Source organism: Peromyscus californicus, unplaced genomic scaffold (assembly GCF_007827085.1).
Source record: "Peromyscus californicus insignis strain IS unplaced genomic scaffold, ASM782708v3 Scaffold_17__1_contigs__length_78620276, whole genome shotgun sequence".
Classification (NCBI taxonomy): domain Eukaryota; kingdom Metazoa; phylum Chordata; class Mammalia; order Rodentia; family Cricetidae; genus Peromyscus; species Peromyscus californicus.
This window is the reverse complement of record NW_026294469.1, coordinates 66,467,751-66,492,447: the sequence shown is the minus strand read 5'-3', so window position 1 is coordinate 66,492,447 and position 24,697 is coordinate 66,467,751. Positions and strand designations below refer to the sequence as shown.

Below are 24,697 nucleotides of genomic sequence, written 5' to 3'. Positions count from 1 at the left end.
CACGTGCAGAATTTCTGATAATGCCTCTATTACAAAAACAGCAGCAGCAAGTGTGACTTACATCCATGGTTTTCTTGAATTGAGAGTTCTTTTGTTTGTGGGCAGCATCCATTATAGTTTCTGTCTGTGGAGAGAATACAAACACTGTCAATAACTGTAAGTGACCACTAACAACAGCTTGTCTTGAGGACTAAGTGTTCAACGTGGGTTATCCGATTTAGTTTTCAGGTCACCCAGAAGCTAAATGAGTTATCACAAATGAGGACAGCACAGACAGAGACTAAACTCCTTGCTCAGGAAGTCACAACTGGTTAAACATGTTGCTTGTTATTTAGCCTGGGCACTCACACACCAGGTCCTGAAGGCTCAAAACATCACCAGGGACTCACTGATCACCATGGAGTGCTTTCTTTGGTGAATCGAGAATCAAAGGACTTTGGTTTCAAGGAGGAATTTTAAATTTTTGTTAAAAATACCATTTGTATTTTAAGAGCGACTTTATTCTGGAAGCTATGTCGGCACAGGCAAATGAGGAACTCCACTTCCACTTCTGTGGCCCATCGATGACATATGCTTTACAACAAGTTGCCAGGGAAAGAAGGATGTGTCTATAGCAGTGCTAACAGAAACTGCTCTAACCCAGCGAGGTAAACCGCGTAGTTCCCTTGAGCACAATGTCTCCATTGGAGTTGCGATGGTGGTACTTTTATTAGTCAAAACTATGCCGCTTATAATAAACACCTACCTCTTAGACACAATTTTTCTGGCTCCCATTAATCTAGCACTTCTGTGTGAAGCAGCTCCATGATCATAGCAGTATTTCTGTAAGTACTACATCTCCACTTTCGTGATGGCAATGAGCTTCATGAGCCCAAAGAAACAAAGTCAGTGTGGTGGGTTTGGATGAGGATGGCCCCCAGAGGCTCATATATTTGCTTGGTTTCTCATTGGTGGAACTGTTTGGGTAAGGATTAGGAAATGTGTGTGGCCTTGTTTGGAGGAGGCGTGTCACTGGGAGTGGCATTTGAACCCATGCCATTGCCAGCCAGCTTTCTCTCTGCCTCCTAGTTATTGTCTCAACACCAAGCACTCAGCTACTGCTCCAGGGCCATGCCTGTCGGCCTGTCGCCATGTTCCCTGCCATGAGGTCATGGATCACCCTCTACAACTGTAAACAACGATAAACTTTTTCTTCTATGAGTCGCTTAGTTCACCGTGTCTACACCGCAGCAGAAAAGCAACTAAGAGAGTCAGCAAATAAAGAAAGCTGAAACTTGCACCAATGAGCCTACTTATTTCTTACTGAAAGTGAAATTCAAATGCAGCTCCTACTGGATACATAAAGAATTTAAGTTTTTATGTATTACCATACAGAGAAGCATGGATAGATTTTCAGGATATGTGGATGAAATACTTATGGTGGTCTCACTTCAAGTGGGATAAATGAAATTCCCTCACAGGAGCGTCAAAGAACCCAGAATTTTCCTCCTAGCCTTCTCTAAAACAGAGATACCAGGAAGTAGCTGTTTGCCTGCTAATGAAGAAGATAAGGCAGACACAGTGACTGGGCTCCAACATGAGTCCCACACGGAAAGACACATGACAGATCCTGGCCACGGTTGCCAGAGAGTTGAAGCGCACATAAATGACTAGTTTTACTCCTTCAGTAATAACAGCTGATTTTCCTAGGCTACTTGACCAGCTCAATTAGCAGTGTTGGCTTTGCCATGGCCCTTTTAGTCCAAATATACACTTTGCTACTTATCCAGTTGATGGTTGCTACTAGTTTATAGTTGATAGCCAAGATGTCTCCTTATCTCCAAGTTCTGTGTAGCATCTACTTTAGGCCCTTCTCAGGTGCTGAGTGATTCACACTACCTCTTCACTTCCTGCCATTCCCCATCTGCCTTCACAGGGACACCAGCATTTGATAGTTGTCAAGATCCTAAAGAGCAGCCATTGACTCTAAGCAATCATGGGTAATTTCTGGACCCTGGGGTGACATGCAGTGCTCAAGCCCACTCAGGGAGTTAGTGGGGGCACATTGGGTCTATCTCTATCTGCTAAGTAGCTTTGACCTAAGTCTTCTTGTGTCCATGCTCACTCACAGGGTGACCCACTCAGGATGATCTCAGTGAGTTCAAATTCTCTTGCATGTGTTTTGGGGAGAGACGCTCTTTTAGCATTCAGGTTTTCTGCTCAGATGTGTTTTATTACTGGTAACACAAAGTATGCAAAAACTCAACCATCTCATCTATAGAGTGGAACAAAGAGAAGGAAGGGAAAAGGAGAAGAGATTGTGAAGGATCCAAGTAATTCTGGGGCAGATTACTGGGAATGAGATCCACACACCCTCCTCACCCTGCCTACCCCCAGGAATGCCAGGCTTGGTTCTCATTACCTCAGTAGTGGCCTCTAACAGTGGCTTTAGCATACAGATGTGCTGTGGAATAATCCTCCTGTACACTGAAAAGATTTGTCACTCGAATTGGTTTAATAAAACACTGATTGGCCAGTAACCAGAAAGGAAATATAGGCAGAGAGACAAAACTAAGAATGATGGGAAGTAGAAGGCCAGAGTCAGCAACCAGATGCAGAGGGAGCAGGAGATTAATGTGCCTTGCTAATAAAGAGCTCCGACATTAAAGGCTAGGCTCACAACGAAAAATATAAAATGTAAGAGCTAGTTAGTAATAAGCCTGAGCTATTGGCTGAGCATTTATATAATTTATATTAAGCCTCCGAGTCAATTATTTGGGAAGTGGCTTCTGGGTATTTGGGAATGGGTGGGACAGCAAACAGTTTATACAGGTGACTTCCTCCAGGAGGCTTCACCAGCTCCAGGTGAGGTTGTATGTCCCTACTAGGTGTTCAGATGAGACCTTCCTTTCCTTTCCTTTACTGTAGAGGACTCATCATATTTATCCTGATTCTATATCACATCGGACTGTCTGACTATGTTCTGTCATTAGTGGAAGGAGAATATATCCATCTTGGTGCTCATCCCCAAGAAAACACTACTTGCAGAGGTAAGCAGCTATAAACATCTGACCAGCCACCCTCCCACATTTCCCCTGCCCCAGTCTACTAAAGAAATCAATTATGGAACCAGTAAGATGTCTCAGTAGATAAGGACACTTGCTGCCAAGACTGATAACATGAATTCAATCCCTGGGACCAACACAGTGGGAGAAGAGAACCAGCTCTTACAAGTTGTCCTCTGATTTTCACATATACACCATGGCATGAACACATATACATGCACACGCTCACACACTCACACATGTAGAAAATAAAAATGTAATTTAAAATAAGAAAACAGGACTAGAGTGATGATTCATCAATTAAGAACACTTGTTGCTCCTGAAAAGGACCTGGGTTCAATTCTCAGTATCCACATGGTGGCTCATAACATCAGCAACCCTTGTTCAGGGGTATCTCTGACACCTCCTTCTAACCTCCACAGGCATCAGACATTCACATGATATGCACACATATGCAGACAAAACACTCATACATACAAGATAAAGTTTTGTTCATTTGTCTTTTGAGACAGGGTCTCACTATGTAGCCTTGGCTGTCCTGGATCTTACTATGTAGACCAGGCTGGCCTTGAACTCATAGAGATCTGCCTGCCTCTGCCTTCCAAGTGCTGGGATTAAAGTTTGTTAAATCTTAAAAAAAAAATTAAAGGCAGAAAACATTCTATTTAAGAATTAATTAGGCTTTTTTTTTAAGGTTTATTTATTTATTATGTATACAGTATGTATGACTGCAGGCCAGAAGAGGGCACCAGATCTCATTACAGATGGTTGTAAGCCACCATGTGGTTGATGGGAATTGAACTCAGGACCTCTGGAAGAGTAATCAGTGCTCTTACCCTCTGAGCCATCTCTCCAGCCCCCTATAGGCTTTTTTAAATAAATCAGTAACTTACATGTGGAGACACAGCTCAATACTGTGCTTGTACAGCACAACCAAGGTCCTGGGTTCACCCAGTTGTGTAACAGAAAAAGAAAGAGAAGAAAAACAAAAACAAGCAAGCAACTGGTCTTTTGATGAGTGTAAATAGCTCGATTTCCAAGAAGTGGAAGACCAGAGCATGCAGTGTGACAATTTTAAAAAGGGAAGTTAGCATTGACACATCTTTTTTTTTCCCCTAAAGCATGTTCTTTAAAAAAAAAAAATAGGTACTCAAAGTCACCCCAGAGTCCATTGTGAAACACATAACTACCACTTTCTAAATAAACTTCTGGCTTTTGGATGTTTTGAAAGTATCTCCTGCTGAGAAGGGAACTTGAATTGAGCATGTGCTGCTCTGCTGCTCCTCTGACCCTAAACCACTCACTGGGTGTGCATAATGTTAGCGGAAAAGTTTCAGAGCTAACAGCTCTCCCCGAAAGGGCCAGGGCTGCTAAAGACACCTGAGGATGTCAGAAAATGGCCCTTTTTAGTGGAGTCATAGATGCACAGCTCGGTTGACTAAGGTATTATGCTTCCTTTTATTTTTTTAACTATGCTACATGAGACACGATATCTCCTTAACTTTTTAATTATTCTTTTTTTTTGGAGACAAGGCCACATTAAGTAATTCCCACTGGCCTGGAACTCACTGTATAAGCCAGGCTTGGTCTTGAATTTGCAGAGATCTACCTGTCTCTGCCTCTGGGGTGTTAAAGGCATCTGCCACCTCACTCAGCTTACATTTTTTTAATTGTATGTCTGTGCCTGTCTGTGTGTGATCACATACATGTGAATACAGTGCCCATGAAGGCTGGAAGGACTGCATACTCCTGGAGCTGAGTTACAGGTGGTCATCAGCCATCTCACATGGTGCTGAGAACCGAACTCAGATCCTCTGCAAGGGCAGTACACACTCAACTGCGGAGCCACCTTTCCAACCTCCAAGTTCTTTTGCTGTCATTTCAGCTGGGTATGGTGGCGCACGCCTCTAATCCCAGCACTCAGGAAGCAGAAGCAAGTGGATCTCTGTGAGTTCCAGGCCAGTTGGCTCTATGTACTGAGTTCCAGGACAGCCAGGGTTATAGAGAGAGACCCTGCCTGAAGAAGTGGTGAGGGAGAGGGGGAGTGAGAAGAGAGAAGAGACAAGAAAATTGTCATTTCAGGGCTGGAGAGATAACTCAGCAGTTAAGAGAACCCAAGTTTGGTTCCCAGCACCCATGTCAGGTGGCTCAAACTCCTGTAACTCTAGTTCCAATGGATCCCGGGCCTCCATGGACACCCACACACACATACACAAATACACACACACACACACACACACATATTTAAAAATAAAAAAAATAACTCTTTGTGGAGGGGGAACATGGGAGGGACTGGAGGTGGGTAGCTAAGAGAGGCTAGACGGAGAGAGGGAGGTGATGCAATTTTATTTCAATTAAAAATAGATTGAAATAAAAGTAAGGGGCTGGAGAGATGGCTCAGTGGTCAAGAGCACTGGCTGCTCTCCCAGAAAACCAGGGTTCAAGTCCCAGAACCCACATGCAGCTCACAACTGTCTATAACTCCAGTTCCAGGGGATCCGACACCCTCACATAGGCATACATGTAGGCAAAACATCAGTGCTCATGAAAATAAATAAATTATTAGAAAAATGGATAAATAAAAGGTACTTTTAAAAAAAACCTGGTGTCAGGTACGGTGGTGCACACCTCTAATCCCAGCAATTGGGAGGCAGAGACAGGGGGATCTCTATGAGTTAGAGACCAGCCTAGAGATACAGAGTTACAGGGCTACATAGGGAGACCCTGTCTCAAAAACCAGAACAACCTGTAATTTCCTTAAAGAAGTGGCAGACTGGGCAATGTCAGACAAAAGAATCTGCCATCCAATGGGTTCAGTACGAACAATACTTCTGCTTGGAAAAGGGCTTTGGGATAGATAAACCTCAAGAATGACACACAAGCTTGAGAGAACAAGTGAAACCATTTGATACAGTGTTCTTTAACCATCAGCATCTGTCCTTCATGCTAAGAGACATTGATTGCACAGGAACCAGCTGAGAAATGGGAAGAGGCAGCAGTGTGCAAAAAGCAGCTCTTAGGCCAGGCACAGCAGCACACGTCTATGGTCCTAGTACTCAGAGGTGGAGGCAGAAGACTCAGCTATACATATGCTGAGCTGGAGGCCGGCCTGGGCTTCATAAGACCATGTCTCACACACACAAAGGGAAATGCAGCACATGAAATGATGGTGGATGTGAGACAAGGAGGTTTTTAAGATGCTGCAGGCAACTGGACACACCAGTGCCAACCCAGACTCCAACGTAAAACTGCAGGCAAAGTTGCTCCTCTTGAGAGGTTAGGATAGAATCAGCCTTAATACTGGCCATTGGTTGGATGCACAGACTATAGAAACAACATCAGATACCATCAAAAACTAGGATACAGGAAGGATTCCAAAGAGTCCTCCAGGAAGGATGACAGGTCCCCAAATGTCCACAGAGATCTGAATAGAAATCTTTGGTGTCAGCCTTCCAGTCTTGAAAGACATTCTTGAAGGGCTCTACTTGGCTAAAGCGTCAACTTACATATACAAGTTTTTCAGGAACAAAATAAAAAAGAACTAGAATTGTGCCTGCTTATTTCTTGATTCTTCTAAGTCCCCAAACACTGACTACATTTACCATAATAACTCTTACTCACTCCCATCACCTTTCATGTATGTGGAATAAACCCCGTCAAAGAAAAAGAGTCCTGTGGGTCCTGGAGAGACGGCTCAGCAGTTAACAGCACTGGCTACTCTTCCAGCAGACCTGGGTTCAGTTCCCAGCACCCACACAATGGTTCACAACAGTCTGTAACTCCGGTTTCAGGGACTCGATACCCTCTTCTGGCTCCACAGGCACCAGCACACATGTAGTGCACACACATGCATACAGGCAAACATGCATACACATAAAATGAAAATTAGTACATCTTTAAATAAAAAAGGGCCCCTCCAGAGCTGCTTTGAAAACAAAACAACTTGGATTTCCCAGGACCAGTTTCTCTAGTTATAAAATGGGATTATGCCATGGCATTATGAACTTCAAGGGAAGCGTGAGTCTTTCCCAGTTCTTCACCCTTCCCCTGTTGCCTGGCTTAGGAGGAGTGTGATCCGGAAGCTCACTAGCTAGGGTGTGCTAGATGCTGCTGATGGGAGTAAAGAGATCTCCAGCCACAGTCTTGTCTGACAAAAACAAGTCTGACAGGGGCAGCAGATCTGAAAAGAAGAGACATGCAGACAGAACCACTGAATCCTGTAAGAATTTTGCCCAGGTTCTTGGTGTCTAAAATCACAGGTTCATGCTTATATGGGAAGCATTTTACCATTCGAACTATTTCTCCAGCACTCTTGTAAGTTCTTTTAAAGAAAGACTGACCTGGGGTACAGGGTATATGTTTCTATATTGAGTCTCTACATGAAGACTCCAATATGTCATTTTTCAGGCCAGAAAATGGTTATGATTATATTAGGGGTGGGAACCAAGTTGTGCAGGGATTTTGTTGTTGTTGTTGTTGTTGTTGTTTTGGGTGTTGTTGTTGTTTTGGGTGTTATTGTTGTTTGAGACAGGGTCACACTATGTAGCTCTCGCTGTCTGGGAACTCACTATGTAGACCAGGCTGGCCTCTACCTCAGAGCTCCACCTGCCTCTGCCTCCTGAGTGCTGGGATTAAAAGTGTGCCACTATGCCCAGCACGTTGAGCAATTTAGTAACAGGCATGCCTGGGATTTCTCTGCAGAAGAAAGTGATACTGTAACATGCCTCTATGCCCAGCACATTGAGCAATTTAGTAACAGGCATGCCTGGGATTTCTCTGCAGAAGAAAGTGATACTGTAACACATCCACGAAACTAACCTTTTTCCGCTGCAGCTTTTGCTTTTCCCTGAATTCCTCCATCTTCCTGGCCTCTTCTCTCAGAGTATGCGCAAGCTGGATGTGACACTGGGCCACATTGTCTACTTCTGTAAAAAGAATGTGTTAATAAAACAAAGTCAAGGTCCATATGCGTCTAAATTCAAATATACACAATGATTCAAAACTAAACATCCAAATCTGGAGCAAGAAACAAAATTAAGAATAATTCTCTTGGTCACCAACACTTACTGAGGTCCTTCTTGTGCCCAACCAAGACCAAAGTTAAGTCGGGTTTTTTGTTTTCAGTTTTTTGGTCTTTTTTTTTTTGAGACAAGGTTTCTCTGTGTAGCCCTGGCTATCCTGAACTCTGTAGACCAGGCTGTCTTTAAACTCAGAGATTCACCTGCTTCTGTGTCTCAAGTGCTGTGATTAAAGGTGCTGGCCACCACTGCCCAGCTCAAAGCTAAGTCTTTAGCTTAGCCTCTAGCCACTGTTACTAACCCAGTTGTACACCCCAGGCTGGGGGGCGGGGAGGGCACAGTGAAGGTTACAGTCAACAACCTTATATCCTGAGAGGGATGTTAGCTTTGATTGTCAACTTGGCACAACCTTGTAAAGAAAGTCTCAATGAGGGTTGAGACCCTGTGGGCGTGTTGTCAAGTTCATTGATATGGGGGAGATCCAACCTACTGTGGGGCAGCACCATTCCCCAGTCAGGGGATCCTGAAAACTCAGTGGAAAAATCAGCTGAGCACAAGCAAACAAACCAGTGAGCATGCATGTAATAATAATCATCACTCTCTGGCCTTGCCCATGGGTGTGATGACTTCCCTCGAGTGATAGGCCGTGACTGGAACTATACGCTGAATATAAACTCTTTCTCCCTAATTTCTCTTGTCAATATTTTATCAGAGCAAGAGAAATAGAACTAGAGTGCTACTAAGATCATCAGAATTTCAAATTTGATTCTTGGGGCTGGAGAGATGGCTCAGAGGTTAATAACTGGCTGCTCTTCCAGAGGACTCGGGTTCAATTCCTAGCACCCACATGGCAGCTCACAATTGTCTATAACTCCAGTTCCGGGGGATCTGACACTCTCACACAGTCACACATGCAAGTTAAACACCAATGAATATAAGAAATAAAAAAGAATCATTAAGTTTGATTCTCTACCTCTTTTCATGATCTCTAGGTGCTTTCTATCTCTGGCCTCTCATGAGCATAAACATGTATCAAACATTTGTGCAATGTTTTGACCTCTGAAGGTTATTTGTCTTTATAATAGAAAGAAAAAAAACACTTGTATTTTGCTCAAATTAGGCTGGGTGTGGTTTGTGCACACCTTTAATCTTAGCACTTGGGAGGCAGAGGCAGAAGGGAGGCCAGCTTTATCTCCATAGTGAGTTCCAGGACTTCCAGGGCTACCTAGGGAGAAACTGTCTCAAATAATAATAATTATTATTATTATTATTATTATTATTATTATTATTATTATATGAAATATGCTGTTAAAACTAGAAAGGCTGACCTAAGAAACCTTTACTTTTTTTTAAATCTTGTGTGCAATATGTGCATTTTCCTGTGTGATTCAAGAACACATATGTCATGGTGCATGGTGCATTTTCCTGTATGAGTCAGGAACACACATGTCACAGTACATGTGTAGAGGTCAGAGGACACTTCTGAAGGGCAGCTCTCGCCTTCCACCTTCTTTGAGACAGGTTCTCCTTTCGGTTTTCCCACTCTGCACACCAAGCTAGTGAGTCTGAGAATTCTCCTGCTTCTGCCTGGGGTGACAGATGGGCACTACCGTGTCTGGTTTTAATGTGTGCTCCTGGGATGTGAACTCAGGTCCTGACACTTGCATGACAAGTACCCACTGAGCCAGTCCCCCAGCTCTTTAAGAAAACAATTTTAACTTGTTAATGGAACTCAGGATCCTCCTGTCTCTGCCTCCTGAGTGCTCCGATTACCAGCATGTGCAACCACGACAGAGACAATCGCACTGTTTTTTGAGGGAGATGGAAAACAAGTAAGAGTGAAAAAGTGGACTACTGGGGCGAGCCGAGCTATGCGGAAGCTCTTTGCTCCAGCACGCTTGGCTCCTCGGTGTATTGTAAATAAGGAACGTGGAAGGACACTGCATCTCCATGAGAAGCAGGTCCGTCACTGAACTCAAGAGAAAAGAAGACACTGTCAGTGGAGAAATTGAGAGGAGTATTTATTTATGTATCTTGTACACCTGTAGTGTGTAATACATATGAAACGTTGATTCATCTTGCTGCTTTTGTGACCCCTGCCCAAGGAAGACTGTGAAAACTGATCTCTCTCTGCCTTTAGTGGACCATAAAGAAATTCTTTTCATGTTTTGTTTTGTTTTGTTTTGTTTTTTGAGACAGGGTTTCTTTGTGTTCTTTATTTTGTCGGGTAGTGGGTCAAAGGACCCAGTTCCCTCCAGAGGAGTCTCACCCCATGTCCTGCAGGCAGACATGGTACTCCAGAGGCCAGAAAGTCTCTGAAGCTCCCAACTGGCTTTCCCACTCAGTCTGTTAACAAGCGTGCCTATCCAATGAGGTCTCCATAAAAATCAAAACAGACACAGCTTTGGGAGCTTCCTAATAGCTAAGCATGCGGTGATTACCGGGTGTTGCTCATCCCAACAGAACAGTGTGGCTGAAGCCTGCTGAACCCATTCCTGCACAGTGTGCTCAGAAAGGGCATAAAAGTTCCTCACACACACCCCACTTCTGCCCCCTCACCTTAACCCATTTCCTTTGCAATATCCTTCATTATAAACCAGCAAGGGTAATTCTTCCCCTAAGTTCTGGGAGCTATTGGGGTAAATGTATTGAACCAAATGGGGGTTGTGGGAACCTGATCTTCAGCCTGTTGGTGGGCACAGGTAGGAGCCTTGGGACAGGTAACTATATTGGGAACTGAGCCTTCGGAGTACAGGATCTGATTACCTCCAGGATGATAGTGTGACATCTGAGCAGGACTAGAGGACACTGGCTAGCTTCTATTGCGGAAGGGATTGCTTAGTTGTTGTGGGGGGAAATTCTCTCATGTGATGGGTCAGAAGTCTCCTGTGTTAGGACACAGTCATACTGTAGTATGACAGGAAGCAGATAACAGGGGTTCTGACGGAAGAGCACTCACCCAGCTACAGAAACACTTCAAGCATCAGTCATACACACTGTGCCCTTTGACACCCTTCACCTGGAAATCCCCTACAAGGAAGGACAGAAAGCCCCAGAAGCAGAAACCCTGAGGAACACTAAGCTGGGCAGGACTCCCTGAAGAGTAACGTGACAGGTCTCATCCCAGACCTCCCAGCTCCTGATTGTCTCCACGTTACTGTAACTAATAAAAATCTGCTGGTGTAATTCCAGGTCAGATTCACAACCAAACTAGGCCAACATCAATGAACATGCCAAAGTGGGTGAGAAAAGCCCATGATGCCTGACATACTCTGAACTAGAGAAAGATTGCTGGTGTCCATTAAAAGAGCAGGTCTGGGGAGGGGTAGGTGGGACCACGTGCCAGATTATAATAGGAGGAAAGAATGACCAGGTAATATATTTCTTTGAAGGCTGCCATAATTAAAATGTCTGGTAGAGCTGGGGCCATCCCATCAGGTAAAACCACTGGCCAAGCAAGTCTGACGACTTCAGTTAGATTCCTAGAACCATGAAAAAAGCCGGATGTGTGCCATACATCTAAGATCTAGTACTCCCAGAGAGATGGGAGGCACTGATTGGAGAAAGTCCCAGAATCTTGGGGGTCAGCTAGCCTGGAGTAGGCCGGCAGTGAAAACAAGAGAGATCCTGCTTCAACAAGGTTAAAGGTGAAGATCCCCCAAAGTGGTGCTCTGACCTCTACACTCACATACCCTTACACACACAAATACACACACTAAAAAATAAAGATTTCTTCTGCATAAAAATGATTTTTAAAATGTCTGAAAATTTAATGGCAAGACAGTTACAACATTGCCCCAGTGACTGAAGTCCGGCAGAATTATCTCTGGGAAGCGAAAAGCTACACAAAGATATATGAGAGGCTGGGTAAGTCTGTCAGAATCAAGTAAGGTACAGACAAGCACTCATGTAACGATATCTCTGAGTTAAAAACAACACAGGACAGAATGTTCTTGTGTGCTGTTATTCCTGTTTGGAACTTAAGAGCACACAGACTCTCAGGCCCTACTCCAAACTCCTGAGTCAGAACCTCAGATGAGCCCATGAATCTGTGCTAACCACACTATCCAAGTGACAGGTAGATGTGAAGAGTCTGGCTCATTTCTACTCTGCAGAGCTATTTCTCACCTTATGGTTGTGTTAAATCTTTTTACCCAATGTTAACTACTGTTCAAAATAGAACTAACCTTAGAAGAAAGAGACAGAGCCTACCAATGATTGCACTAGGGACTGGAGTGATGGCTGAGCAGTAAGAGTACTGGCTACTCTTCCAGAGGACCCATATTCAATTCCCAGCACCTACATGATATTGACAGCCACCGTAACTCCAGTTCAAGGGTTTCTGATGCCCTCTTCTGGCCTCTGTGGGCACCAGGCACACACATGGTACACAGGCATACATGCAGGCAAAACACCCATACATATAAAATAAAATAAAATTTTAAATAATTAACTTACGCTGCTTGAAGACCTCGAGGGCTCTCTTCAAGGTACTGAAAAACAAGCACACAATACAATTTCAACTCTGGAAATCATCTATCTAATTTTATCACAATGTTTTCACGTGCCTCTCTTTGCCACGTCTTCACCTGGGGACTCCAGATTCACGTTTACCCTTGAGCCTCAGAAAACAGTGAAAGACCAAAACCTCTTAAGACCGACCTCCTCAATCCCTGGCATAAACAGTTCTGCACTGTCTGCCCTGGGTACAGCAAAATGTAAAAACTCTGCATTTTATCTTCCCCAGTGATAATATAGGAATCTGATCCCTTTCTCATAAGAACATGTCATTTGAATATGAAAACGAAGCAAATAAAGAGAGAGCTCCAATCCTAGTGTGCACTTTCAGTGAGTGTCGGGGGGGGGGGGGGGGGGTGGTGTGCAAACTGAGACAGCATCTCACCTAGCCGGGCTTGCTATGCAGCTGAAGCCAGCCTTAAATTCCTAACTGTCCTGCCTCCACTTTCCAAGTGCTAGGATTACAGGCATTCCCCACCATGCCCCAGCTCAAACCCTGGTTCTCAACTGACTCCTTTTCAAGAAAGTCATCACATGCTTTTTTTTTTTTTTTTTCTGAGATTGAGTCTCTGTACCTCTGGCTGTCCTGGAACTCACCTTGTAGACCAGACTGACCTCGAACTCAGAGAGATCCACCTGCCTCTGATTCCCAAGTGCTGGGACTGAAGGCGTGGGTCACTACACTCAGCATATACTTACTGATCAGAAACTATAGGTCAAGCTTATTCCTTTTTTACAGCTTCCTTCTTTTAATTGCATCTTTACCATGTGCAACGTGATATTTTGAAATCTGTATGCATTGTGGAATGGCTCAATAAAGCAATTAGTATATCCATTACCTCACATCCTTACCACTGTTTTGGAGTGGTACACTTACAATCTACTTTCAATTCTTTTTAAGAATAATGCATTGCTATTAACTACAATCACAGTGCTGTATAATATTTCTCTTGAATTTATTTCTCCTAACTAAACCCTTAACTTTTTGTTTTGTTTTGTTTTGTTTTTCGAGACAGGCTCTCACTCTGTAGACCAGGCTGGCCTTGAACTCACAGAGATCCACCTGCCTCTGCCTCCCAAGTGCTGGGATTAAAGGTGTGTACCACCACCACCCAGCTCCTTAACATTTTTTTTCCTTTTCCGTTTTTATGTGTGTTGTACGTGTGTATGAACATGCATGTCTCCACATGTGTGGGCATGTATGTGAGCATACACACGTGTATGTAAGGGCTCAAGGTTGAAGTTGATACTAAGACTCATTCTCTATCAGTCTTCTACTCATTCTCTGAGGCAGGGTCTCTCAATCAAACCCAGAGCTCACTGATATGGCTAGCCATGCTATCTATCCAGTTAACTCTGGGGATCCCCTGACTCCACCTTCTAAGGTTGGAATTACAGGCTTCCACATCATCCAGCGTTGACATCAGTTCTGGGGAACTGAACTATGGCCATCACGCTTGTGCAGATAGTACTTCAACCACAGAGGCATCTCCCAGCTCTGAAATCGTCTTTTCCCTCTAGCCCAGAAGATTTCATTTTCCTATTTGATCCTTTTACAAAATTTCTAGGACATTTCTAAAAATCTCCCCACTTAAGCTTTTAATTCACTCTTTTATAAACATAGTCTGTATAATTGAGGGGGTTTTTTTAGATCTGTTCATCACTAAAAATCTATGTACATCTAATTCTGCAATCTATTGTATTGTTGAATTGTAGTCACAGTAACCTTTGTGTGTGTGTGTGTGCACATGCACATGTATGTGCCTGTGTATGTTCCTGTGTGTGTATGTGACTGTGTGTGTGTGTGTGTGTGTGTGTGTGTGTGTGTGTGTGTGTGTACGTGTGCATTATGAACTAAATGTTCAATTTCACTGTGTTTCTTCTGCAAGGGTCTGTACTGAAAAAATTGTGGTAACTTAGAACCACAAATTCTGTGTTCTGTTAAGATCTATGAAAAGACACAGACTTTTCACAATTGGAAAAAAGGAAAGAAATATTAATTCTTTTACTCTTATATACTGTGACTGCTACTCAATTGTACTTGCTGAAACAATGGGGCACTGGGCAGTGAGCCAGCCTAGGACTCAGAAAGACACTGACTGGTACCTACTTGATCTCGGACTGTCCACATGGCTTCTTCCTGGAGAGACTCAGCAGATCTTTGCCATATTTCTCTTCAATTGATGCCCTAGAGGGAACAGAAGAGAAGGTCATGGGTCCTGCATAGAGTTCTTAGCTAAGACACATAAGACAATGCCCCTGCAGGAAAGTTGTTCATTTATTGTAGAAGTTCAGATGTAAAGTCACTGTGTAAAATATAAGACTCAGTAATTTAAAATTAATTAATTAATTAATTAAAATAAAACTCAAAGCCAGGCATGGTGGTACACACCTATAGTCCCAGAGCCGGGAGGTAAAGCCAGGAAGGCCAGGAGTCAACATCAGCCTTAGCTACACAGAGATTGAGGCCAGTCTAGGATATATGAGACCTTGTTTCAAAAAACAAAAGGAAGGGGCTGGAGAGACAGCTCATGGCTAAGAGCACTTGTGGCTCTTCCAGAGGACCTGGGTTTAGTTCATAGCACACTCATCAGGCAGTTCAAAACCACTTGTAACTCCAAAGGATCAGACATTCACTTCTGGCCTCCTTGGCACCCATACTTAGACATGGCATACAGGCACATACACATAAATAAAAATAAGCCTTAAGAAAATATACACACACATGCATGCACACACACACACACACACCTCGATCACCAGAACCCAGGCCTTAAAGGCCAGGTATGTGAAACAAATGTGCAATTCCAGCCCCTGGAAGTGGGAGACAGGATTCCTGGGTGCACCGGCCAGGCAGCCTACCCTTCCCAGGAGGCCTCAGGACAGTGAGAGACACTGTCTCAAAGGAAAAGGAACATGGCAACAGCAGCATGGGGGTACACACCATTTAACCCCAGCACTCAGGAAACAGAAGCAGGCAGATCTCTGTTAATTCAAAGCTAGCATGATCTACACAGGCAAGTTTCAGCACAGCCAAGCTTACGCAGTGAGACTGTCTCCAAATAAATAAATAGATAAATAAATGGTGGATGGGGTCTGCTGTTGCTGGTCTCCACACACTCACATGGGCACAGGCACACATGCATACACTCCACAGACACACACACATACACATATTAAAAGAATCTCTACCAAATATGGGAAAAAATTAGAACTAGATGACAAAACAGAAAGTATGGTGTATAAAACGATTCCAGATCACACTAGAAATCAGAGAAATACAAAATTAAATGAATTTTGTAATAAAAATGAAATATTTTTAATCAGATTCCTGTTGTTTACATGTGTTTGTATATTATCGTATGTGTACAAGCATTTGAGCGCCTGCTGCAACCAAAGAGGATATCAGACCCTTCAAAGCTGAAGTCCCAGGCAGTCAGGAGCTTCCTGTGTGAACACAGGAAACCAAGTTCTGGCTGTCTACAGGAGCAACACACACTTTAACCACTGAACCATGTGGTGATATTTTATTTGTGCTTTAATAAATAGATCTTGCCTGGAGATCAGGGCACGGAGCTAGCCACTAGAGGCCAGGCAGTGGTGGCACACACCTTTAATCCCAGCACTTGGGAGGAGGAAACAGCAAGTGATATGGCTGGGCAGAGAGAGGAATATAGGGTGGGAGGAGACAGGAGCTCAGCCTCTTTTAGGCTGAAGATTTCGTAGAGGTAAGAACTAGTGGCTGGCTGCTCTGCTTCTCTGATCATTCCGCATTTACCCCAAATCTGACTCCAGGTTTTTATTATTAAGACCAATCAGGATTCATGCTACAGAGCCATCTCTCCTGCTCCAGACTGCTGGGGGATGTAAGCCAGTAGTGTGGTATTTACCTGGGAAGACTCTGGGCTTCATTGCCAGCACCAGAAAGTAACAGCTACTCACTCAGGTCAGCCCTTGGCCTTTTCATTCTGAGATAGAGTCATACTCTGTACCCCACGTCAACCTAAATCTTCATATTAACTTCCCAAAAACTATGACTATGGCCCTGAACCACCAGGCCCAGCTTTTATTATCCTAAAAAAATAAACAAAAAGAAAAGTTCCAGGGCTGGGGAGATGGCTCAGTGGCTAAGAGCACATACTGCTCTTCTTGAGGACCAGAGTTTGATTCCCTAGCACCCACATCAGGTGACTTACAACTACCTGTAACCCCAGCTCCAGGGGATCTCACACCCCTGACCTTTGTGGGCACTTACATCCATGTGTACATACTCCCCCCCACACACACATACATACACATAATTAAAATAATAAAAATAAATATTTAAATAAAAAGAGAAAAGCACAAAGAAAACAATAATAAGCTATTCAAATTACATCAACCAAAATTAATTCATTTGGGGACTGTGGTGGTACTATTAGGAGGTGTGGCTTTGTTGAAGGAAGTGTGTCACTGTGGGAGTGGGCTTTGAGGTCTTATATATGCTCAAGCTACTCCCAGTGAGACAGTCTACTTCTTGTTGCCTTCTGATCAAGATGTAGCCAGTACCATGTCTGTCTGCACACCACCATGCTCCCCGCCATGAAGATAATGGACTAAACTTCTAAAACTGTAAGCAAGCCCCAGTTAAATGTTTTCCTTATAAGAGTTGCCATGGTTCATGGTGTCTCTTCACAGCACTAGAAACCCTACCTAAGACAGGGTCTGAGAAGATGATTAGTGGGTAAAGCGCATCACACACAACACATAAAAAGCAGCACGTGGCCAGGTATGATGGTGCACACCTCTAATCCCCGCACTTGAGAGGCAGAGGCAGGAGGATCTCTATGAGCTCAAGGCCAGCCCGGTCTATATAGTGAGTTCCAGGCCAGCAAGGACTATACAGTGAGACCTTGTATGAGGTGGACGGTAGAACACAGTGGCACACATCCATAATTATATCCCTGGGGTGTATGGAGTTTCCTGGCCAACCAGCCTACTGAAGCTGATGAGTTCCAGGTTCAGAAAGAGACCTTGTCTCAAAAAGTAAGGTAAAGGGTCAGTAAAATGGCTCGGTGAGTAAAGGTGCTTGCTGCCAACCCTGACAAAAATGAGTATAACCCCCAAAACCCACATGGTTGAAGGAAATAATTGATTCTCCTTCTGACCTCCAACCACAGACACACACACACACACACACACACACACACACACACACACACACGAACAACAACAAATAAAATAAAAAATGCTGAAAAACAAGTAAGGAAGGCATGGACAGCAATCTGTGATCTGCACAATATACATTCACACACAGAGACATGCAGCCACACATATGTGCATGCACACACATGAACATGTATAGACAAATACACCACAAGCATATGAAAATTAGTTGTATCATTTGATAGTGATTGAAATCGGTATTTTTATTTTTTTTGTTGGTTTGTGAATATATATGTCTGCAGTGTGTGTGAACATGTGAGCATGTGCCTGTGTGCACACATGTGAAGACAAATGATGGCAGAGGGTGCTCTAGCTCACACTCCATCTTCTTCCCTTGAGACAGGGTCGCTAGCTAAGCTTGACATTCACATCGGCTGATTATCCGATTAAAAACAAAAAAGTGTAAAAAATATTCTAAAGATAGTCATTTTCACAATGTTACTTCTTCCCATCTATGAGCCTAGGAAGTCTTCCCATCTTTGTCTTTGATTTCTTTCATCAGTTCTAAAGTTTTCATTGGTGAGGTCTTTCTCTTCATTGGTTAGGTTTATTCCAAAGTATCTTTTGAGGCAGGTGTGAGTAGAACTGCTTTCCAGATTTCTTTCTTGTCATATGTGTGACTGGTACACAAGAGGCTGATGATTTGGTGTAAGAGTTTTTGCTGCAAGAGTTTCCCAGCTCTACAAGTTTTCTAGTAGAATCTTAGGGTCTCTTATGCATAGAATCATGTCATCTGGAAACTTTGACTTCTTTCTTTACTATTTATATCACTTTTATTTCTTTCTTTTGTCTCTTTTTCTCTAAGACTTCAAGCACTACATTGAATAAAAGTAGAGAAAGTGGACATGCTTGTCTTGTCCTTGATTTTAGTGGAAATGCCTGGAGGTATTTCCTATTTAGTATAATGTTAGATGTGGTGATACTTTGTTTGTGATCTAACAAATAAAGCTTGTCTGAAGATCAGAGTATGGAGCTAAGCCACTAGTTAGCCATAGAGGCAGACGATCTTTGTGAGTTCAAGGCTACACAAAATTTTGATCCAGTTTAAAAGAGAAACATAACCAGGCAATGGTGGCACACACCTTTAATTCCAGCACTAGGGAGGTTGAGACAGGAAGTGTTATGGCTGTGTGAAGAAAAGGAATAGAAGGCACAAGGAGATAGGAGTTCAGTTCCCTTTCAGGCTGAGGATTCAGTAGAGGTAAGAAGTCTCTCTAGTGGCTGTCTGCCCGACTTCTCTGATCTTTCAGCTTTCACCCTGATATCTGCCTCCAGGTTTTTATTATTAAGACCAGTTAGAATTCATGCTACAATTAATTAAATATATTTTTGTTATGTTGACAAATGTTCCTTCTATTGTAGCCTCTTCAGGATTTTATGATAAATGGATGTTAGATTTTGTCAAAAGCCTTTTCTGTATCTATTAAAATGATCATGTGATTTCTATTCTTGAGCCCATTTGTATTATGTGCTACATTTATTGATTCACATCTGTTGAACCATCCTTGAATCTCTAGAATGAAGCCACCTTGACCAGAGTGAATGATCTCTTTGATGTTTTCTTCTATTTAGTTTGTAGTTTGTAAGTACTTGATTGATATTTTTGCATGTATGCTCATTAAAGATATTGGCTTATGACTTCATTGTGTTGCTGCTATGTCTTTCTCTGAGTCTGAAACACTTCTTTTCTATTTTATGTAATAGTTCAAGCATTGGTGTTAAGTCTCCTTTAAAAGTCTGGTAGAAGCTGGGAATTGTGGATTTGGGGCCATCCTGATCTACATAGCAAGTTCCAGGCTCCTGGTCTACATAGCAGGTTCCAGGCTAGCCAGAGCTATGTAGTAAAACCCTGTCTAGAAAGGAAGGAAGGAAGGAAGGAAGGAAGGAAGGAAGGAAGGAAGGAAGGAAGGAAGAGACAGAGAGAGACAGAGAGAGACACACAGACAGACAGACACACAGAAAGAAAAACAAGAAACAAAGAAATCTGGGCCTAGACTTTTTCAGCCCCAATCTCAACAATTGTTGTAGATGTGTTATTTTATTTTATTTGTGTGTGTGTGCATGTGTGCACATGTGCAAATGTATGGATGCATGTGTGTTCAAGTGCCCAAAAAGCCCAGAAGAAGCCACTAGATCCCCTGAAGACAGAGTTACAGGTGGTTGTGAGCCACATGACATGGGTGCTGAGAACCAAACCTGGGACCTCTGGAAGAACAGCAAGCACTCTTAACCACTGAGCCATTACTCCAGCGCCCCCCCCCCCGCGTTTAAATTCTTTATCCCACCTTGGTTTAATTTGGGTAGATCATATGCAACAGAAATTCATCCACTACTTTTAGATTTTCCAACTTAAAGCATGTCCCAAGAATTTTCTGAATTTCCCCAGCATCTGTTGTAAAGTCTCCTTTCCATTTTTAGGTTTGATTTTTTTTTTTATTAATTTGAGTCTTCTTTTTCTTTTGGTTAGATTGGCTAGGGTTTGCCTATCCTATTTATCTCTTCAAAGAAATAGCTCTTTGCTTATTGATTCTTTATATTATTTCCATTTCTGTAATTTCTGGCTTGATATAATTTCTTCTCACACACTGATTTTGTGCTCAACTTGTTCTTGCCATAAGGGTGATCATTAAGTTATTTGAGAGCTCTTTAATTTTTAATGTAGCCAATGTAGCTATGAACCTTTCTCTCAGAACTACTTTCATTATATCCTAAAAGTTTTGATATGATGTGTTTATTTTCATTCAGTGTAGGAATTCTTTAATTTCCTCCTTGATGTCTTCAGTGATTCACTCATCGTATAACAGTGTGTGATTTAATCTCCATGAGTTTGTGTATATTGTATATTTTCTTTTGCTGTTGATTTAAAGTTTTATTCCATTGTAGTCAAAATACAAGGAATGATTTCCACATATGCTAAGAATTGCCATGTGTCCTATCATATGTTCTCTTTTAGGGAAAGTCCCAAAGACTACTGAGATAGATGTGCATTCTGCATGTTTGGGTGAAATGTTCTGTGCAGGTCTCACTTGGTCTATGATACTGTTTAACATGGATACATATTTTTTCCTTGGGATGGCCTATTTATTATGGAAGTGTGATATTGAAGTAGCCCAGTACTACTATGTTGAGGTTAATCTGTGACTTTACATCTAATAGTATTTATTTTATAAAATCGAGTGAACTCATATTTGGTGCATACATGTTTAAAATTACAATGTCCTCTTGATGGGCTTTTCTGTTTTACCAGCATAAAAAAATTCTTTGTCCCTTCCTACTAATTTGGAGTGAATTTTGTCAGATATTAAAACAGCAACACTTACTTGTTTACTAGGTCCATTTGCTTGGGACTTTTTTCTCCTTTTGCCCTAAGGTAGCATCTGTCTTTGATGCAACAAATACATGGGACCTGTTTTGGGTTTGTTTGTTTTTTGTTTTTTGTTTTTCTGAGCTGAGGATCGAACCCAGGGCCTTGCGCTTGCTAGGCAAGTGCTCTACCACTGAGCTAAATCCCCAACCCATGGGACCTGTTTTTTAATCCAATATGTTAGTCTGTGCTTTTTAATAGGGACTGGAGACCATTAATATTCAGAACTATTACCAAAAGGTTTGTATTAATTCATGACACTTTGTTGATTGTGTGGTGTTTGGCGTTTTCCTCGTCCTCATTTGGTTATCCATGTTTCAGTGTACCTTATTCTTCCTTGTAGCCTCGTACATGTGTTTAATTGTCTCAGTCTGAAAGATCCCTTCAAGGATTGTGATATTGTATTCACCCAAATATTGTGCATGCTAATAAACTTATCTGGGGTCAGAGACAGAACAGCCACAATATTAAACATAGAGGATAGGCAGTGGTAGCACATGCCTTTAATCCTAACATTCCAGAGGCAGAAATCCATGTGTTCAAGGATACAGCCAAGCATGGTGACTCACGCCTTTAATCCCAGAAAGCGAGTCTTTAACCCCAGGGAGTGAGGCAGAAAGCAGAAAGACATATAAGGCGTGGAGACCAGAAACTAGAAGCATTTGGCCTGGTTAAGCATTTGGCTGGTTAAGCATTCAGGCTTTTGAGCAGCAATTCAGCTAAGACCCATTCTGGATGAGGACTCAGAGGCCTCCAGTCTGAGGAGACAAGACCAGCTGAGGATCCGGCAAGGTGAGATAGCTGTGGCTTGTTCTGTCTCTCTGATCTACCAGCATTGACCCCAATAACTGGCCTCGGGTTTGATTTTATTAATAAGAACTTTTAAAATTCATGCTACAAAGGATCTTCTGCAGACCTCAATTAGGGGTCATAAATTTCTTAATCTCTTTATCACAGAAAGTTTTTCATTTTCCTTCAATTAGGTACATTAACGCCCTCCTGTCTTCTGAAGTTTCTGTTGAGAAATTGTAACATGAATCTTTTAATAAAAAAACCTGAGTCCTCTGACTGAAATCCTCTGTGTCCTCACCTGAAAGGCTCCAGCTGAAAAAGCCTCTAGCTGAAAGGGACGCTTCTGCTGAAAAGCCTTTAGTTCCTGTCTCCTCACACTTTATATGCCTTTCTCCACCCAGCCATTACTTCCTGGGATTAAAGGATGGTGCCACCACTGCCTGCCCTCTGTGTTTAATCTAGTGGCTTGTTCTGTTCTCTGATCTTCAGGCAGATTTTATTAGGGTACATAGTATATCACCACAGAAATCTCTTGTGTGAGCCTAGTTTTATATGTAAGCTGGTGTTTCTCTCATGCAGATTTCAATATGAATTCTTTGTTCTGTCTATTTACTGTTTTGACTACAATTTAACATGAGGAGTTTTTTGTTTTTTGTTTTGTTTTGTTTTTTTTCTGGTCTTTGGCCTTTTAACTGACACTTGTACCTAGGTGGGAACCTCTTTCCCTAGATTTGGGGAATTTCCTGCTATGACTTCATTGAAAATATTTTCTATGCTTTTAGTATGAACTTCTCTTTCTTCTATGCCCATAATTTGTAGATTTAGTCTTTTCAGAGTGTCCCATAGATTTCAAATGTTCTGTTCATACCTTCTTGTGAATTTATACTTTTTAACAGTGTGAATGATGAAATTCCTCTACCTTGTCTTTAAGCACTGATATTCTGTCCTCCCCATGATCCATTTCATTGGTGAGCCTTTCCATAGAGCTTTTTATTTGACTTACTGAATTTTTCATTTCCAATATTCCACTTGGCTTTCTTCAGCCTTTCTGTCTCTACGGACTTCTATTTTCATATCTTATACTGATGATGTTATTCTATTCAGTATTTGTGTTCTCTTGGAATTCATTCAGAAATTTATGGCCTCTTTGATCTGTTTGAACATACTTACAAGTATCCTTTTGAATTTTTTGTCTTTGATTTTGTCTAGTTCACTCTTACTAGAGGCCATTACTACTGGTATTACTAACTTTAGAGAAGTCACGTTGTCTTGGTTTTTACATTTCTTATACTTTTGCATTGGGACTTGTACATCTGTGTTTGGGTTATTTTCAATTTGGGTCTTTTCAAGTGTCCCTGATTCTTTCACGGGAAGTGTTTTTAACATTCAACAAGAACTAGATTTCAGTAAGGCTGAAGTGCCATTTTTGTCTGCTGGACTGGTGTCTAGGACCGCAGGCTCAATCTCCAGTGCTCCCCTGAAATTAGAATACTGTCTTCAAAAGGATCATTACCAAAGGGTATGCCTGCTATGAAAATCCAATAATAGTCAAATTAAAAAAAGAAACACAACACCCCTTAAATGCCAATCATTTTAGGAAGTAAAGGAGCACTGATAATACTGTGTAGAGTGATATGTTAACCACTTTGTAAAGTGGGGTCAAAAACAGAGTAAGACTAGTGATTAGTGATGGGGGGAAGAGGATAAATATGAATAAAAGAGGGAACAGCAGGAGGGATGAGTCAGTTTTGGCTAAAAGTAAAATGAAAAGACATCAATCAGTAAACTCATACACCCAGATAATCTACAACCATCCAGATCTCAGGAGACTGAGACACTGAATCCCTACAAACCAGGAAAAGTCTGTGCTCTTTGAAAAAGGAAAAGATGGAGGTTGAGGACAAAAGCAAAGGAGACCAGAGCTATCTGCTAATCCGACACTAGTGTTAAATAAGGAAGACTAAGGAAAGAGGAGAAAGCCAAGTACAGGATGGAGTCTGATGCAGTCCAGCCGGCTTGCTAGTCTACCTGTTTTTTCTCTGGCTCACAGAGGACTGTCACACCTCTAGACATCCCTTTGTAAGGTCACACCTATGGACAACCCTTCAGGAGTCCAGCTATCAGTGCTGGCCTATCCCAGTGTAGTCCATCTCAATGTCCAATTTGCTGCTTGGAACTTGGGTCCATCGACATTCCCCTGCAGACTCTGCTCCAACCAAGTTTCCATCTCACCAAAGACTGCATAGTTCTGATCGAAGTTTCCACCTACAGTCTAGAAGCATTCTGGCCAGGTTTCAGCATAAGGTCCCACGGCATTTGCTCTGAGTTTCCCAAGAGCATGGTTCAAAGAGGTCTCAGGCACCACAGCCACCAAGATTGCAGAGGTCTTTTTTAAATGGCATCCCACAGCTGCCCAATGCTGGAAAGAGACTTCTGGAATCTCTCCTCACTCTGACAATGTCACTCTGCATCCCTGGTCTGGCCTCTTCCTCTTTCTCTGCACCTTAAAATGCTTACCACTGAAAGTCCAAGTGCAAATCTTCTGAGCCTTTCTGTGTTAAGCCCTGGCCCTTATCTTTTTTTTCCTCTCACTAGAAGTGGAATCGCTCCTCAAACCAAACCAATCCCCCCAGGACTTCTTCTCCAGCTTTAGAAAGTACCCTATTTTACTTCGGTATTAAAACTAGCGATAACTAAACATCAGCACTTCCAGAGCCATCATCCAGCTTCCAGTGTTTTGCATGCAGAATCTAGCA

At 42.4% G+C, this 24,697-nt stretch overlaps 1 protein-coding gene across 2 annotated transcripts in view; it reads right to left on the bottom strand.

The window, feature by feature from the left end:
- Positions 1-24,697, bottom strand: part of Pstpip2 (proline-serine-threonine phosphatase interacting protein 2) — a 97,144-nt gene that overhangs the window by 20,031 nt on the left and 52,416 nt on the right. For both annotated transcript variants that reach the window (XM_052742626.1, XM_052742625.1), the window contains exons 3-6: positions 14,691-14,768; positions 12,521-12,555; positions 7,863-7,969; positions 62-124 (exon numbers count right to left, since the gene is read on the bottom strand). In XM_052742626.1, coding sequence (XP_052598586.1) covers positions 62-124; positions 7,863-7,969; positions 12,521-12,555; positions 14,691-14,768 — 283 coding nt within the window. The remainder of the gene's footprint in view (positions 1-61; positions 125-7,862; positions 7,970-12,520; positions 12,556-14,690; positions 14,769-24,697) is intronic.